The sequence below is a fragment of the Microtus ochrogaster genome, linkage group LG5 (genome assembly GCF_000317375.1).
Source record: "Microtus ochrogaster isolate Prairie Vole_2 linkage group LG5, MicOch1.0, whole genome shotgun sequence".
Lineage (NCBI taxonomy): Eukaryota > Metazoa > Chordata > Mammalia > Rodentia > Cricetidae > Microtus > Microtus ochrogaster.
The window spans coordinates 52028226-52047326 of NC_022031.1; the positions used below are offsets into that span (position 1 = coordinate 52028226).

Genomic DNA, 19101 nt, shown 5'->3' on the forward strand with positions numbered 1-19101 from the left:
TCTCTCTCTCTCTCTCTCTCTCTCTCTCTCTCTCTCTCTCTCTCTTTACAATGACAATCTTTTAAAAAGTATATGCTGTCTCAGTAATCGTGCTGGATATCAGTATATATACTGGCATACACATGTTTTCACCCATCTATCCTAGTTCTTTAGCAGGAACTCATAAATTAAACTATCATGTCCAAAGACTGTAAGATTCCCCATTTATCGGAATTTTCTCCTTTTTTTATACTGACTCACTCTTCGGGGTCAAGCTGTTTCTGGGCCTCACGAATACTCAGTGACCACACAACACATACTAAGTACACGTGACTGAGCTACAACCCAGGTCTCTGCCTACACTTTAACTACTTTAATGAGCTAACAGTTTTTATGAGTGCCCTATAGCCTTTCAATCCAAAAACAAAAGCATAGAATGTTGATTTGGATTTTATCTGAAGCAATAATCCAATTTTTCTTCATTGATGTGCACTTCAACATTCCTGTGTACACAGTATTTTTTAATTTAAAACATTCAATGATGGCATAACCTTAAAACTACTAACCTGAAAACCCAACCATTCATTTAGAACTTCATAGTCCTGTTTTCTATGCTCCTTTTTTATTTTTAGAAAAAGTTCTCTTTTTGAATATTGCAAATGACTCAAATGTTTGAATATGTAATTCACAGAAAAAGAACTTACAAGATGAATGTATGTGCTGGTAACAAAAGAAATTTAAATAAAATGCAAATTAAGAAAAAATTAAATGTCATTTTGGACATAAAATTAGTAATTATCGTAAAAATATTCTTCAATAGTTATAGTTTAGGAATTAGAAATATAAATTGACATGCTCTTTGGAAAGATGATCTTGTAATATTCTAGTCTGGATCAGGAAGATAAGGTATAGCATGCACTATTAACTAATCGGAACACACACATACATGCTGAGGTTGCTGAGACCAACAACTAAAAAGCACGGCTTACCCAGATTCCAGCAGCCGGAGTATTTCTGGGATATTAAGCAGACCTTCAGATGCAAAAAATACGTATGGCACCTGAATGTCCAAGAGAAACCCTCCAAATCTATCCAGCAAGGTGACTCCTAAATAAGAGAATTGTAAATGTTTACATTTTCTTCTACCTCAGCTTCCTCCTTTTATTAAACAGAAGTAATGCATGTGTATGTTAAGGAAACTATATAAACTGTATTATATAGTTTACAAACTATATATAAGCTGTATATTATAAACTATATAAGTAGAAAACTTATTTTATAAATAGCAAATTATTTCTTCAAACAGAGCAACTCTACTCTAACAGAGACCAGGATCCCGGCTTATCTCCTTACTCTTCAGCACTGTGTCTGGAAGGACGACTTTAAAGGCCAGGAACGGTATATTCAACTGCTGGCAGTGCTTGGCCCAGCAAGAGTGGCCCACGTGATTGTACTCCAGCACAAGGGAGAAGCTGCTCCAGGGGAAATCTGCTCCGATGTGGTGGTTATGCACCACCACACAGGAACTCGTGCTGAAGAGAAAAGAAGGTGAGGACAATGGAATCACACGTGTTATTCTTTAGCTGGAGCTGGACGGACGGGTACAGATGTTTATGGTTTGCCCCCCCCCTCTGTGTGTGTGTGTGTGTGTGTGTGTGTGTGTGTGTGTGTGAGCCTAGTCTAACGGCGAAGCCATCCTTCCAGCTCTGTTTATGCTTTTTGAGTCTCTCTATGTAGCCATGACTGTCTGGAACCAGGCTGGCCTCGAATTCACAGAGATCCAACCTCCTCTGCCTCCTGTGTAGGGACTAAAGGAGTGCACCACCACGCCATGCCTGGCTTTCATTTTATTTTTCTCTCAGATAATCATACTTAGAAAAATACCAGAATATAAATTTTGTATGGTCATATCCCAAATGTAACTCTGATCTTATTACCTGAGTATCATCAATAATGGATATCAACATGAAAACTTGCCTCACCTCACCAATGTCAAGTCTTTATTCTAAGACTCTATGTAGTAGGATGGAGCTGTCTCTTCTCCATGGGCTTCCTAAGTGTTTAATGAACACAATAAACAACGGGCACAGCAGTGCCAGTGTGATCTTCTCCCATCCTATGTGCTCCAGTGCCTACCATAACCAACCCTCTGCTGCTCCTTTCCATCCAGATCAGTCCGGAAGGTTAAAGTGTTCATACCTAGTGCTTATGGGCTTCTATTGTATTTATATTTCTTTTCATTATTTGTATTCCAATATTAGAAATAATTTCTATGTAAAACGAGACAAAATAAAGGCACTCAAGAACCCAATGCTTGGTCTATTATAAGCAGGTCTTCCCCAGGAAGAAAGAAAATGGAGAAACTGAAGAAAACAAGGTTGTTTTAAAGAATATTTCTTTTTTCTTTCTTCCTTTTTTATTTATATTTTGAGACAGGATTTCTCTGGGTAGCCCTGGCTGTCCTGGAACACACTCTGTAGACCAGGTGGCCTCCAACTCAGAGATCTGCCTGCCTCTGCCTCCTGAGTGCTGGGATTAAAGGTGTGTACCACCAACGCCTATTTCTAGTCCAACAACAATGATGATGATAATTTTGTAATATTAAAATAAGACTGAACTAAATTCTTGGAATCTAATTTTATTAAACAGACATGGTTATGCTGTGAGTTAGTGTTCTATGGCCTTTTCCACGAAGAGAGTAAAGCCATGGACTTCAGCTTTTCTTAACCAGAACTATGGGAGGATCATCTTCCCAAGGCCACTCCTAGGCCGAGGGCTACAAGCACAGCCCAAACTAGCTCTCCCTTTCCTGTGGAACTATGTCGTAGATTAAAACACATAATCTTACCCTTTGATAACACCGGTAGTTTCCAGAAAATTTTTTCTCTCATTTGAATGTAAAACAGTCACTGTTAAACCTGTTAAGAAAAAAGGGAGTTATCTTTCAAAAAAATTTTTTTTTTAGTTTTGTTTAAATACTTTTTCCAGTGTCACAACTTTCACTCCCATAAAAATGAACTGAAATTCTATAGGCATGAACAGTACTTGAAATATGATTTTGCAGATTACATTTCTAAGTCTAGTTTATTAGAAAGCTTGTAACATAAGCAATATTTCTGATATGTATATATAAAGATCATGGCAATTTAATTTTTTAAAAATATTTATTTATTTATTATGTGTACAGCATTCCTTTCATGTGTGCCCGCAAGCCAGAAGGGGGCACCAGGTTTCATTATAGATGGCTGTGAGCCACCATGTGGTTGCTGGGAATTGAACTCAGGACTTCTGGAAGAGCAGTCAGTGCTCTTAACCACTGAGCCATCTCTCCAGCCCCGGCAATTTAATTTTTTATGCCAACAGAAACAGTCAAACATTTAATTTTAAAACAGCCATATTAAACACTCATTAGTTGTGTATTTAATCTTATTTTGCCCCAAATCATATTATTCTTTCTCTAGCCAAAAATGTAAATACATAACAAAATCAGCAAGGGAATCTATTTCATTGTGAAATACATTCAGCTAGCTCCTGGCTCAGGATAGTTGTCTCTGAAAGATTCAAACATTTCCAGTTGTGTAATAAGATTTTTGTGTCAGTAGACAACACTGAAATAAGACAGCAAGTGTCAAAGGCAGCTGGGTCAGCCTGAAGCTGCTCACCTCCACATCGCGTGCTAATACTGTGCAGCCCGGTCCTGATTTATTTATAGCGTGTGTGTTTGTGTGTGTAGGTCAGGGAAAGTAATGTGAAGGTGTTAGTTCTCTCCTTCCATCATGTAGGTAGGAGTTCACATTCATACACACAAATAAAAAAGTGTTAAAGGAAAACAATCAGCTTCCCTAAGAGAGGGCTGATGGGGGAGAGTCTTCTGGCTTGTGTTAATTTCATTGATTAAATAAAGAGACTGCCTTGGCCCTTTAATAGGACATAAAATTAGGTAGGCGGAGTGAACAGAACAGAATGCTGGGAGAAAGAAGCTGAGTCAAGGAGTAGCCATGATTCTCCTACCGGACACAGACGCAGGTTAAGATCTTCCCTGGTAAGACACCTCGTGGTGTTACAGGGATATTAGAAATGGGTTAGATCGATATGTAAGAGCTAGCCAGTAAGAGGCTGGAACTAATGGGCCAGGCAGTGTTTAAAAGAATACAGTTTCCATGTAATTATTTTGGGGCATAAGCTAGCCATGTGGGCGGCCGGGTGCCAGGGACGCAGCCCAGCTGCTCCTATTTCAACAGAGGGTTACAGAGGAGGCAATGGCTTGAGGGAGAAAGCCATGTTCCAGCTATAGTGTGACAGAATCTGCATGTAAGCAGTGGGCTCCAAAGCTCAGAGTAGGAAGGACCGACGGAGTGGGTATCAGAGAGCAGAGATGAAGTCCACACTGGAATGAGAAAACTGGGTAGTTACTACCTCCTTAACTATGACCTATAACAGCTAGTATGCTACATAATCTTTATGAACTTTTTCTTTGTTTATGAAACTGAGTATCAATATAGCAACTAGGAAGTAATCTACAAAACAGGTCAATTCTTAATAAAATTCTAAGTACACTGTAGATATATTGCAGACTTATTACACTGATTTAAGAACTGATTTAAGAATCAGTTCAATAACTGATGAAAGTTTGGGCAACTGGAGATTGAACTATTGGTAAAACTCCACTGAGTCCTAGACTTTGAGAACATAAATTTATGGTTTTCACTGTCAATAAAAGTTAAATAAATATATCTGTATAACTTAAAACACTTACTAAATGAAGCATAAGTGAAATGTGCCTACCTTCTATTTTCTTAAGGGTCTTAATAAGCAAATGCTTTTCTCCATTTGAGTCCATTCTTATTATAATCAGTACCTAGACAAAAACAAGAATTCCACATGTACTGCTGAATTATTCTTCTCTTTTTTTGGGGGGGAGTACTGGAGGTCAAACCTCGGGCCTCACCCATGCTAGCAAGTGCTCTACTCTGAGGTATTCACTGCTGTTTTGCTACAGTGATAAACTAGCAAATTTAACTGGTCAGATAAAAGTCATGACGATGAGAGCGGAGTTACCACCTGCACTGCAGTAGCCTGTGAACCCAGCACTAAGGAGGCCTGCCTGGGCAGGAGGGCCTGGAGGTCAAGGCCAGCCAGCCTCTGAGGCACAGAAAACCCTGTCTTACAAACAAAAAGGGAACACACAGTTTACAAAGAAAACACTCTCTCTTTTTTTTTTTTTTTTTTTTTTTTTTTTTGGTTTTTCGAGACAGGGTTTCTCTGTGGCTTTGGAGCCTGTCCTGGAACTAGCTCTTGTAGACCAGGCTGGTCTCAAACTCACAGAGATCCGCCTGCCTCTGCCTCCTGAGTGCTGGGATTAAAGGCGTGTGCCACCATCGCCCGGCCAAAGAAAACACTCTTATTCTAAATTCTGGTAGCATCAGACATCAATGAGGGAAGTGTTTGGGGCAGTGCCTTCGCATTCCTGTCTCTAACATTGATGTACAATTGTCTCAGCCTGCTGTTTTACTGTTAATTTCAACCCCCACAAGTCTGAAATTATTGGAGAAAAGGAGGAGCTGCTGCACTCTCCTCCTCAGCCTGCGGTTTCTCTTCTGGAAGGGAGCAGAGCCTCAGATGCAAATGTAAATTTCTCATGTGTTGATTTGACTGAAGGACCTAGGAAAGTCATATGAATTTGTATTCAGACTCACTGTGACCACTTGGGATGCCTTTTTGCTAGATTAAGTTTAGAGAGGTATTTTGCCTTAAACCTTCATTAATTCAGTTCTCACATAAATGATTTAGGGTGGTGAGAAAATAAATACATAAGTTTTTTTTGTTTGTTTTTTAGGTTTGTCAAGACAGGGTTTCTCTGTAGCTTTGGAGTCTGTCCTTGAACTAGTTCTTGTAGACCAGACTGGCCTCAAACTCAGAGATCCACCTGCCTCTGCCTCCCGAATGCTGGGATTAAAGGTGTGTGCCACCACTGCCCGGGCATAAGGTATTTTTTATAATATCATGTCAGATGAAATTCTAGATCACTACCCCAAAATAGATTATTGTAATTATGTTATGTTGTGGATTTCCATGATCTTATACAAATATCAGGCAGGGAGAACCAATCCATGATAACACTTTATATCAGAAATTAAAGCATTTTAAATTGGAAGGCAATGAATAATGACATGAATCCCCCTTTCTCCGCATCTGAGACTACCGTTATCTTACTTAAGGAGGGAACTGTCAAGGGCCAGACATAGCCTATTTATAACTTCAAAGTTAAATGCATAAAATCATGTTACATCACCCTTATTTATACTAATTACTTTATCTTCTTTAGCTCAATACCCTACCTTAATCTGTTGTTGACTTTGCAACCTGCTTAGTATCTGACATTGCAATTCTTCGATCTTATAGTTGGTTTTAGGCCTTTTTTCCTTAATAAACTGTAAAATTTTCAGCTGTCTCCAAATGTTATCCAAGCAGGAGTCTAACATGCTTTTGTAGATATCCTTTGCATTTGACATATATCCTGTTAAAGAAAAATTGGGGGGAAATATTAAGTTCTTTAATGTTTTGAGTATAACTCCATGACAAAAAAACACTAAAAGAAAATAAATATTTTTGTTTTTTTAAAGACAGGGACTCTCTATGTAGCCATGGCCATCCTAGAACTCATCACGTAGAACAAGTTGTCCTGTAACTCACTATGGAGACCAGGCTGGCCTAGAATGCACAACGATCCTCCTGCCTCTGCCTACTGAGTGCTGGGATTAAAGGTGTGCACCACCATGCCTGGCTAAGCAACATACTTAAGCGAGCAGTTAATGGATCTGGAGAAAAGTCTCAATGGTTAAGAGCAAAGGCTGTTTTTCCAGACAATGGAGGCTCAGTTCTCAGCACCTGCATGACAGACAACAACTGAATGTAACTTTAGCTTAGTTTAGAGGATCTGACGTCTCTTCTGGTCTCCACAGGCAATGCAAAACACCCAAACACAGAAAATGAAAACAAAATAAGCAAAATGAAAACAAAACAGTGACAGATAATATTTTTCATTTAGTCCTATTCTTATTTTAATAAAATTCGTTGGTGTTTTAATTTAAATTTATACTCCATACATAAATTCTATTAAAACTGTACATGCTTATGGAATACTATATTTTGATACATACACATGCTGGGTAATACTGTTTTCTTTTTCTTTTCTGACATGGGATTCCCCTCTGTATGCTGTGAATACCATTGGTTAATAAAGAAACTACTTTGGGCTTATTGCAGTGCAGAATAGGGCAAGGCGGGAATTCCAAGCAGATAGAGGAAGAGAGAGTAGGCCAAGTCAATGAGACACCATGTAGCCACCAGAGGAGAAAGATGCCTTCATGCCAATACTGGCAAACCACAAGCCTCGTGGTAAATATAAAATAATAGGAATGGGTTGATTTAAGATGTAAGAGCTAGCCAATGAGAAGCGTGAGCAAGCAGCATTGTAATACTACAGTTTGGGTTGAGAGTCTTGCTAGTGGTAGACGTATTAAGGGGCCCTGAGTTTGATCCTTAGCACTGAAATGTATATAATATACACCATATGTGTGTATATATTTCATTAATAATTATGATAAAATGTTGATCAGTGTGATAGGTGAGAAGGTGACATAATTTTTCAAGAAGTATATCTTTTTCAGAAAAGTAAATTATTTCAGATAGATTATCCAACAAGAAGAAAGTAAAAATAAAAAATTCTCTACCAACCTAATGCTGTATCCAAGCTGCATGTTAAAAGGACATCTCTCATTGTCACCAGGAGATGTAAGAGAGCAGCATGCCTGAATGTTATTTCTCTGTCAGCATTTTCACCTATATAAGCAAAAGCATAGTTAACACATTAGAGTTTTAGAATATGTATCAATCTGCTTAATAATAACAGCTATTATCTATTAGCAAGTGCTTACTGTTGTTAGGCTGTGCATAAGCAGGTTAGTTCATTGACTCTCTAATAATCCTATCAGGACTACTGTGAGCCTCATTTCAGATTAGGGCACAGATTTAGTGAGGACAAGTGATGCTCAAGATAGCACTGAACCCAGACAGATAACCACCCAGCTCATCCCCTTCTGGCAAACAATTTTCATTATAAAAAATGTATATTTATATATTTCATATACAAATCTTGTGTTTCATTATGGGACGCAGTTAAAATCACTGGAAATAATTTTATCCTTTGGATTTTGTTTTTGCAATCTTCTTTGGGCATGGTCTGAGCAGGTCCACGTACTAGTACCAATGTGAATGTTTACGGTGTTAACTTCCCTTTTTGCAATGGAGATCTATTAAGTAATACATATCAACTAGGAGATCCACTGAGAATCTTGTACTACATGCTAAAGTACAGTCACAGTCTCATTCAGGTCTATCTGCAGCTACAGTTGTGTATAAATTCATCCAGGTGGTCTGAATCTGATTTGTGCTCACCTTGGTGAACAGCATCATTTACTAGTTTTTCTTGTTCCTTTAAGAAGAATCTTGTTTGGTCAAAAATGACAGTGGCAAATTTCCAATTAGCAGCAGGGTAAGTGCAGAGGCAAACAAGCTTCTTTAAGACAGGAGTTGCTGCTGCTTCTAGGAGGCAGTATGCTTGGCACTGGGTGTCTGAAAAATAACAGCACCGAAATTAGTGTCTGTGGAAAGGGCGCAGTGCTGTTTTTGATAACATCCCTGACAATGGGTGAGAAAATAGATCATTAATAACTCATTTCCCGAACATGGAAGAAGAGAGTGAGGACTCCTGCAGCTTGGTCTTCTTACATGGATGCAGAAAGTGGTCCAGTTTCAGTGAAGGAAGAAACAGCAGTTAGTGGGCTGGAGTACGACGATGGGAGAAAGACAGGCAGTGGACAGGCATCCATGTCTGGAAGTAACTTGGAAGTAGAAACAGAATTAAGTTTCTGAAACAAATAAAGACAATTACATGGAGAATAAGGTATATTCTACAAATCTTGTTTTGGAAACTTCCAAAACAAGCAAACTAGAACAATCTTGAAAGCAGGCTGCATACCTGATGCTTGAATCTCAATGACATCATCTGCTCTCTCCTGACTTCTTTCCTCTGCAGTTCTGTTATTAGAAACAACGGGACTTTCTTCTTGAAGAGTTAAAGAACACTTTTCTTTATCTTGAAATTCTAGCAAAAACATTAAATTGTTCAGGATAAATTATGCTGCCTTACTTTAACACAGTGTTCAGTATCATAGTTGCTAAATTTCTTCATGGAGTCTAAGTTAAACAAATTACCCAGATAGTGACCCTGCCACTGTGCTCAGTAGTGAGGTGGATGACGGAAGTGGGAAAGCTTTGGCATCTGGACGGAGCTCAAACCCAGTCCTGACAGCAGCCTGGGTGTCCTCAGATGTAAATACAGGCTAGAATGCCTACCTTCGGTACAGGGGCCAAACACCGTCCAGTTCCTGACAGACAGGATGGCAGCACTCCAGCTCACTGTCTTTAGGCGTCTCCCTTGTTTCAAGCCTAACGTCTCTCTCCTCTCCCATGCACACCAGTTTCCCACCACTGACCTTTCAGCTCTGCCATCATCCACACCAAGTCTTCCAGAGCTGCCTACCTTACTTCCAGGCCAAAAAACCACCCCTCCTTTAATATGCAGCTCAGTACCTGATACAGTGTTTAGTAAATGCTAGGCTTTTTCTTTTCTTAGGTATTATAGAGGATTCATATCTGTACATACAGCTATTTTAACTAAATACTAATGTTACCCACAGATAATATAATTATAGGATATTTTTAAACTGCATTACCAACCTGATGTACTTGAATATGTGAGGTTAAAAGTATGATAATTAAATTGGATATGGTGGCTATGCCTATAATTCCTGCACTTGGAGGGCTAAGGCAGAAGGATTACAAATTTGAGGCCAGACATCACAGAAAGATCTTGCCTTAAATAAAAATAAAGAACCCCAAGTGTAATTTGGAGAATATTCAAATTAGATTATGTCATCTTGAAGTAATACTGCCAGTTAATTTTAAGTGATCTAAATAGATACAGTCAAGCAATATTAATTATTGAAACTTTTGAGAAAGCTAATAAGTAATAACATTTCTTGTCCCTGATCAACCATAAAATAAAGCAAGAATATTATATTACCTTTATTGCTAATAAAAGCTAAGTTGGAGAATAGGGCTTTATTTGAGAGACAAGTGGGCTTGGTAGGTAAATACCCGAATGAGGCAACTACCCACCCAGTCCTCACCTAAGCTGGGCAGGAGAAACTCATCAGGAGAAAGAGTCATGACATAAGAGAAGCTGAGAATACTTCCTTCTTGGGGAAGTTCATTCCCTTACTGTACACCCAGGAATGAGCTTCAGCACATTTATCCTTGGCTGTCACACTTTTGGGAAACTACACATAACTGCCATGACACCAAGAACCAAACCTTGTCCCCACAGATAGAACATAGGACTGCAAGACCCAATCATGCTCTAAGCAACATAAACACTTTTTTAAAATCAATTTCATCAAGGTAAAGTCTATCAAAATTATTCTACAAAGCACAAGGTGTAGCGATGCACACCTTTAATCAAAGCACTTGGGAGGGAGAGGTTGGAGGATCTTCGTGTGTTTGAGGTCAGTCTGGACTACATAGTGAGTTTCGGAATATCCAGAGCTACATAGTGAGACCCTGTCTGGAATAAGAAAAATTATTCTAGAGTTCCATTTTTTTAAACTAGAAGTGAAATGATATGATATATTATACACTTTTGATGTGGTTAGAAGCAGGACATAAATGACAATAAACTCAAACTCAAATAGAAACTCTGATATTAGAAAGATTAATGAGCAATTAAAAGAGAAAATGTGTAAGTACATATTAAAATGTGTTAAAATATGTAGCTAACCCCCTAGCTGAAGAGCTGAGAGCTGCTGGAAGAGCGCAGCCCGTGGCAGGTCTAACACACTCCAGTGGATGGCCACTACTTGACCGCATACAGGGAGCACTGATGGGACTCGATGGGTCTGGAGAGGTGGCCCAGAGATTAAGAGCACTGACTGCTCTTGCAGAGCTAACCCAGGTTCAGTTGCCAGCATGCAAATGGCAGCTCAAAATTGTTTCTAACTCCAGTTCCAGGAGCTCCAACATCCTCTTCTAGCTCCCATGGGCACCACACACACATGCAGTGCAATGCATATTTGCAAGCAAAACACCCACATACATAAAAGAAAAGAAAATAAAGAAACCTTTTCAAAATGAGGACAGAAAGTTGGATGGGTATGAAACGGAGGGTAGATATGGCTGGAGATGGGGATGGAAGAAATGGTAACGTTAAAAAGAAAACGTTTGAAATTCTCGAAGAATTAATAAAACTATCTTTAAAAATACTGACAAAGGGTTGTAAGTTAATAGAAAAAAAGCATGAGAGCATGATCAAGTTAGGAATACTAAGCTTATATACCCAAGTTATACAAAGCAAGTTTTAATTCATAGCTTTGTGGCAAATTAAAACATGCCTTTTAATCTTTGAAAGCATATTTATAGCCATATCTAAGTCTATATTTACATATCAATCTTTATTTATAAGAAGTGTCAATGGCATTTTCCTTGTCTATGAAAAACTACACAATTTCTCTAGAAGAGTTTTTATTTTCTTGCATTGTATAACAGACAGTGCCTAGTCCTAGAGGCTACGTGTTTATACCAAAATCGTACTGAGTTACCCACCACTGTTTTGGTCATGGTCTGTGACTTCAGCATCTGAAGTGAAAGGCTTGTATTTACTTCTCAGAGTAATGAACTCGCTCAAAAGATCCAAGTCGTGCTGCTTTTTATAGTAAGATGCCTTGATCTGTGAAGAGGAAGCTGACTCAACAGAGGGCCCAGAGTCAGCAAGTCCAACGTGACTGTTGTCTGACTTCTGCACTGTTCTAGCCGCTAGCTCTTGGTCACTCTTGGGATTTTCTTCCTTTTTTGTTTTTTTAGCAGAGACGCATTCCTCAGACTGCATCTGATGCAGCACTTCATTCTCAGGAGACGGTCTCTTCTGAGGATGTAATCTGCGGACACTAGCAGACTTCTCACTCACAGGCATGATGGGCAAGGGGCAACTCTGATGTTCTAGCCAGGCTGGAAACGAGAAGATGAAAGACACCAAAATGATTTCTATGCTTAAATAAATAACTTTTAGTTAGAGTTTCCTATTAACATAATTTGACCTTTAGGGATTACTTGTTTATTGTTTGGAAAATACATCTTTGCTTCTAAATAAAAAGCATAAAAGCTTTTCATCTTTTTCTTTCTTTTTTGAGACAGGGTTTCTTTGTGTTGCCCTGTCTGGCTGTCCTGGAACTCACTGTATAGACCAGGCTGGCCTCAAACTCACAGAGATCCACCTGTGTCTGCCTCCTGAGTCTGGGATTAAAAGCGTGCCCCACCACTGCCTGGCAACCATCTCTTCATATTAGGAGTTTAATTGTTAGGTGAAGAAGGAACTCCAGTCAAGCTGTTGCTAATAGGTTATAATGAGTCACAGCCTTGGACAAAAGCTGAATCCAAAATGCATTTTTTAATTCTTATGAATGAACATTTTAAAAGAAACCTAAATAAAAAGTTGGCAAAAATTTGAGCATTACACACACCTTACAATATAGATGAATCATGATGTTAAATAAACTATGCCAGCCACAACAGACCAGAATTTGATAGTTTTATTTATACGGACTGTCTCAGAGAGGCATCTCCCGACAGAGCTTAGCAGTCACACCACAGCTGGGTGGAATAGAGAGGAAGTGCGAATGGCTATGGACTTGGGGGAGGGGTTGATGCGTGACCTGAAAACAGTATGTGGCGGTGACTGTACACATCTGACTTTATGAAGACCCACTTGTACTTTAAATCATATAGTAAATTCTGCTACAGTAAATCTGGTCACTGACCGTGTGAAGATACTGATCACTATTAGGCATTAGGGAAACACAGAATAAAGCCACAATGGCACATTACACATGTCCTTTAGAAAAGCTGCTTCCATATAACTGAAATTCACACATTATCAGTAGGCATGTACAGTGGTGAAATCATTTTAAAAAACAATTTAGTAGTTCTTGTGAAATTAAACAAATACCTCTAATACCTAAAATAACAATAAGCAATTTTATTTCTGTATATTCTCTCAAGAAAAACCACACCATGCCCATAAGAACTGCTGCACAAAACACTCATAGGCATTTTATTCTCAACACTAAAAAATTGGGGAATAAATCCTGGGGAGATGATCGCACTCTGGTGTTTATCAATAAAATAAATGAATTAGTGCTACACATAGCATGGGCAAATCTCACAGTGCTATGTTGAGTTGAAGAATCTAGGCACAAAGCCAGGAGTGTTGGTACACACCTTTAGTCCCTGCACTCAGGAGGCAGAGGCAGGCGGATCTGAGTTCAAGGCCAGTCTGGTCTACAGAGTGAATTCCAGGATAGTCAGGGTTACACAGAAGAACTTTGTCAAAAAAAAAAAAAAAAAAAAGAAAAGAAAAAGGAAAAAAAAGAAAGAGAGAAATGACTAGACAGAAGCATTTAGGCAGAATAGGATTTTAGGATTAGCTAGTTAAACTGCCATATTTTTCTGAGCAGACATAAGGGCCCAGGAAGGCCAAAACTGGCAGAACTGAAGCATATTGTAACCATCGTCTCATTATGAAATGGTCACAAGTGTATGTGCTATTCTGTGCTTACGCTCCAGCTGAAGCACTTTTGTAGGCAGAAAGATCTCCAGCTTAGCCTCCTTAGAAGACAGACCACTGTGACACAAATATGCCTTCAGATGCTCCAAAGTTTCGGCCATTATTGGATTTCGTCTTGCTTGTCTCCAACCCTTTGTTTTTGCAGGGTTAATCACAAGGCTGTCTCCTTTGATAGAAAAGATAGTCCTCATATCTGCAAGAGAATATTGACTGCTGGGCTCTTCAAATCTTGGAACTTGAAAACAAACACAGGGAAAAATAAATGAAAAACAATAAAAAGATTCATATTGGATATTCCCAATGAAATACATTTTCACACATTGGGAAACGGTGAAATTTGAGGCTATATCTGTACTTTGTTTTCAAAATGATAATATTTGTACAAGTCCAAGTTAGATTAACAATAGAAATCATACCGTTTCTTCTTCTTCTTCCTCCTCCTTAAACTTACTGCGTAGACCAGGCTGGCCTCTCCTATTTCCTATAATTACACACTACACTTGCATACAATTGCACAACTAGGAGAATGGCACTTTAGCAGCCCATCAATTTTGTTCATATTGTCTTAGTTTTTTCTATTACACCCCGCCCGTGTGTGTGTGTGTGTATGTGTGTGCACGCATGTGTGTGTGTATCTGTGCAACCAGTTCTATGCAGCTTTACCACCTATGTGGATTTGTGCATCTCATCACACTCACTACACTTAACAGTTCAACAGCACAGGATCCTCCTACCTGCCTTCATGTGCCCACATCCTCCTCTCTCCTGCATTACCCTCCTGTCATTGCTAGTCCCTGGTACTCACTGGTCATTTCTTTGGATTAGTTGGTAATATTTCATTTTATATGTATGCCACAATTTGCCAATCCATTCCTCTATTCAATGGACACATGAAATGTTTCCTGGTGGGGATTTTTTCAGTTCTGAGGATTAAACCCAGAGCCTTGGGTATTACTACCCGTGCATGGATCACTGAGCTATAGCCCAGCCCCGTTTCCAGGTTTCTACTTTTACTAAGGCTGCTGTATCTGCATTCGTCTTTATATAAAACCATGGTTTTAGAAAACAGACACCACCATCATTGTTATTCTCATTGTATAAAGAGGTAGCCTTGGAGGGGATTATTCAACTCAAAATTATTTTATTACATTACAAACTTTTGTTAAAGGTTTTAAACCATCCTTCTTGGAATGCTTGAAAAATGGAAAACTTTAACATTACTTTTAACATTAGTTATGTAGAATATCTTTTGCAACCAATTTACAGACTCAAAAATACAAATTCTTTACACATACACATAAATATGTGTTAGATTATCTGGTTTCTTTTATTTCATAAATAAGGACCATGAGAAAGCCAGCCAGATTGTTTTTCTAATGAGCGTCTAAAAGATAACTGGCTTTCACGTTACGGAAGTCAAGGAAAACTATGTCACACTTATGCTTTCTGCATGCCTCTGCCTATGCATTGTAGCTGCCATTCAGTAGCAAGCACTCTGTACCTGTAGGCATGAATGAGACCCAAGAGTTCCTGCAGCTTCCCAAGGGCCACAGCATACAGTATTTATTAGCCGATTCTCCAGCACTAAGCAAATCACTGTAAAAGAAGAGTCAAACTTTAACTCATCAATAGTATTAGCTGTTTTATATAACAATTTTATTTTATTTGTTTATTTATTTTGGTTTTTCGAGACAGAGTGCCTGTCCCCGAACTAGCTCTTGTAGACCAGGCTGGCCTCGAATTTACAGAGATCTGCCTGCCTCTGCCTCCCGAGTGCTGGGATTAAAGGCGTGCGCCACCACCGCCCGGCTTATATAACAATTTTAAAAGGAGTATTTTTCTAAGTTTTTTTACATGTAAACGCAAGTAAAAAGGAACTCTATTTTGTAAATGTATAAAACTAAAGTACAGCTGTATAAACCAAATTTCTAATACTTTCTTTCCCTGAAAGATTTGGTATTAGTAAATTCCTTAATTAGCCCTGTTTGCCTAAAAATTGTTGTGATGCTTGGTCTTCATCGGTAATGTGACTGGATTCAGAGCCACCTCAGAGACTGAGGGGTGAAGCACCTCAAGGGTGTATCTGTGAAGGCATTCCGTGAGCCAAGGGCTGGCTGGGTGGTACCGTCCACGGCTGGGAATCCATGGCAGGATAAAAGGAGGGAAGGAGAAAGCAAATGAGCAATATATTTCCTATTTCTGTTTCTCTGTCAGCCATGAGGTGAACAGTTATTGCCTGTCATATGCCCCTACCTCTATAACGATGTGTTGCCCAAGAACATGGGGCCAAGCAACTATGGATTAAACCCTCTGAAACCATGAACCAAGGTAAGTCCTTCCTCATTTAAACCGTTTCTGACAGATATTTGGACATAGCGAGGACAAACATAAATAATGCAGAAACTGATTACTGATAACTACTAGTTGGGATAAAAACGTGGAGCGAGAAGATGCAAAAAACATGCAATATGGCTAGAAAGGGGTTGGCATAAATTTCTAGATAATGAAGTTGGGGCTGTTAGAGAGATCAGTGCCACTACAGAGAAGCTAGGCACTTCATAGGAGCTATAAGCACGATTCTCTCAGCATCTCAGGTATTAGACGAATGCCAGACATCACAGGTTCTAAGGTGTAAAACTCTTTGAGAAGAGAGTGATGAGGCACCTTGCTCCAATAGGGCCATCAGGGAAATGGCTCCCTTAGTGTTAAGTGCCTAGTTACTCAGGCACTACTATAGCCATGGTCTGAGGAGGCCTGACTACTGCTTTAACTGGCAGCAGACCCTGGCATCAGCTATATGATGCTGGATTTTCAGGCATACAGAATAGAAACGCTACTATAGGGTCATGTACGCTTCAGGCACATTCTAAAAAGAAGACCTGGAAGCCAGGTAATATAACAAACAGGGTTGGATTTCTTGCAGTCAGCCTCCAAGTAGCTCTATGAGGCTGTTAGTGAAGCTGAAGCTGTAGTGAAGACCTCAGGGCATGTGGAGCATCTGCTGAGGATAACTGGAGGCAATGAGTGGAGTAAGCCCAAGAGGGAGTGTCCTGGCTAATCTTCTGAAAACCTGACACAAGCTCAAGTCATCAGAGAGGAGTAACCTCAGTTAAGAAAATACCTCATAAGATCAGTGTGAAGATGGGCATTTTCTTAATTTGTGATTGATGGGGGAGAAACCAACTCACAGTGGGTGGTGCCATCTCTGGACTGGTTGCCCAGGGTTCTATAAGAAAGCAGTCTGAGCAAGCCATAAGCAAGCCAGTGGGCAGCACCCTCATGACCTCTGCTCCTGCTCCCACGTTCCTGCCGTGCTCTGTTTGGGTTCCTGTCCCGACTGCTTTCTATGACGGATGGTAAAGTGAAGTGTAAGCCTCCTGGGATGCTTTTGGTCATGATGTCTCATCTCAGTAATAGAAATCCTAGTTAATAAAGATAGGGTTGTGTGAGCTGCAAACGGCAATGTTACGCAGGTCAGGCTGTCCAAGCCCCTTGGAGCACACATCAGAACGCTCCATGCTTCAGAGGCTGGGCATAAAATTGCAGGACTTTGTGTTTCCTTCTGGGTTTCATCTTCCTTTCTATACTCTTCTCCGTCCATTTCAGAGTGGGGATATTCTCTCGGTCCTGCTGTGTTCACTCTGCCCCGCTGCACATAGTGGCAATATGTCAGTTTCTTTTTGGTTTTACAGAAGTTCAAGTAAGAGATTTCCTTGAGATTCTTAATTTGGCCTTTTGGGCAATGTAAAACTCTTAAGACTCTGGGACTCAAAGGACAGATTGAATGCATTGGGACAAGGAATGGAGCGTGTGGTTTAAAGTGGTATGTCTAGGTGTGAAGTTGACACTGGGTATTTTCTCTATCACTGTAACCAAATGCTGAATAGAAATAGAGTAAGGGTGAACAGTGTAACCTGGCTCATGGCCTCAGAGGCTTCAGCCTAAGCTTAGTCCCATGAGCTTGGGTAAACATCATGGCGGCAGGAGCACTGAGCAGAAGACAGCTGCTCACTTCATGACCTGAAAGCAGAGGCACTTTCTGGTACTTTTTTGCTCTCTTCTTTCCCCCTCTTGCTGTGTCAGGAGCCCAAGCCCTTGGTGGCACCATCTATATTCAAGGTGGGCCTTCCTCCCACTCAGTTACTGCCCTCAGGCCACGTCCTCAGTCACACCCATGCGCGAGCTTCATCTGTCTCCGAGGTGATTCTACATCTAGTTAGCAGGAAGAGTAATCATTACGATCACTTTTATCTCCTTCAGTGTTGATTGTAAGATGACTGTGTTTAATATTCACAGAGCGATTATAGCAAACATGTATGTATATATATTTGGATTTTTGAGACAGGGTTTCTCTATGTAGCCTGGCTGTCCTGGTACTCACTCGGTAGACCAGTTTGGCCTCAAACTCACAGAGATCTGCTTGCCTCTGCCTCTTGAGTGCCAGGACTAAAGATGTGCACGACCACCACCTGGTTAATATTATTTTTATGTAAATTTCTATTCTTGAGTCCATTATATATAGAAATTCTAGGCTCTCTGTTGCTAAGAATCAGAACTACACAAAAATCCTATTGACCGTACTTTCCCCAGAAGTGACAAGGCCCTAAATTTAGATCAAGCTCCTAAATTTTGGTAGGTATTGAGGGAGATGAGTAAAACCTGTGTGATAGTTTTGGAGTGCAGAGGGGAAAGGAGGAATGTGTATGAGAGCTAATGTCAACTACGGCTCATTAGGAGCTATAAAGCCTGGGCCCTGGTAGGGGAGGACTACTGAGCTACAAGCCCTCATTCCCAAACCTCCCATCTCCAGTGAAATGGACAATTGATTAGGTTCTGTTTCTCAGTTCATATGGAACATAAATGAGGATGGCAATGGCTACTATATCTAGATACTGACTTGACAATATGGGATAACTGAAAGTAATATTTTAGATCTAAACCACACAATTCACCCACACAAGCCAAAAATATATGTGTTATTTGATACAAAATGAGAATTGGGTCAATTCTTGAAATTTACCAAGGCTTTTTTTTTTTGATAATACACTTCAGATTATAGGTACTTATCCTGAAGTGGAAATAGGAAGAAATGCTTCAGACAGCCATGCCCAAGAAAAGCAAGTATTTTTGCCTTTAATAAAGCATTTTGAAGATGTGTTTCCCATGTCAGTTAGTAAGGAAATGCAACCTTCTTTCAACCCGACTTTACCTTTTATCTCTCCAAAATCTAACATGGGTCTTACATGTAGTTGGTACTACAACTAAGCCAAAAGTACAACAGTATTACTCAGTATTTCACTTAAAATTATTTTAGCTGGGTAGTGGTGGTGCACGCCTTTAATCGCAACACTCGGGAGGCAGAGGCAGGCGGATCTCTGTGAGTT

General features: G+C 39.7%; 1 protein-coding gene across 1 annotated transcript in view; it reads right to left on the reverse strand.

Moving 5' to 3' along the window:
- Shoc1 (shortage in chiasmata 1) overlaps window positions 1–19101 on the reverse strand; it is a 62988-nt gene that overhangs the window by 18226 nt on the left and 25661 nt on the right. The window contains exons 9-19 of the mRNA XM_005362389.2: window positions 15219–15313; window positions 13710–13952; window positions 11701–12102; window positions 9020–9136; window positions 8437–8613; window positions 7717–7821; window positions 6318–6496; window positions 4765–4837; window positions 2828–2897; window positions 1333–1511; window positions 969–1086 (exon numbers count right to left, since the gene is read on the reverse strand). Coding sequence (XP_005362446.1) covers window positions 969–1086; window positions 1333–1511; window positions 2828–2897; window positions 4765–4837; window positions 6318–6496; window positions 7717–7821; window positions 8437–8613; window positions 9020–9136; window positions 11701–12102; window positions 13710–13952; window positions 15219–15313 — 1758 coding nt within the window. The remainder of the gene's footprint in view (window positions 1–968; window positions 1087–1332; window positions 1512–2827; window positions 2898–4764; window positions 4838–6317; window positions 6497–7716; window positions 7822–8436; window positions 8614–9019; window positions 9137–11700; window positions 12103–13709; window positions 13953–15218; window positions 15314–19101) is intronic.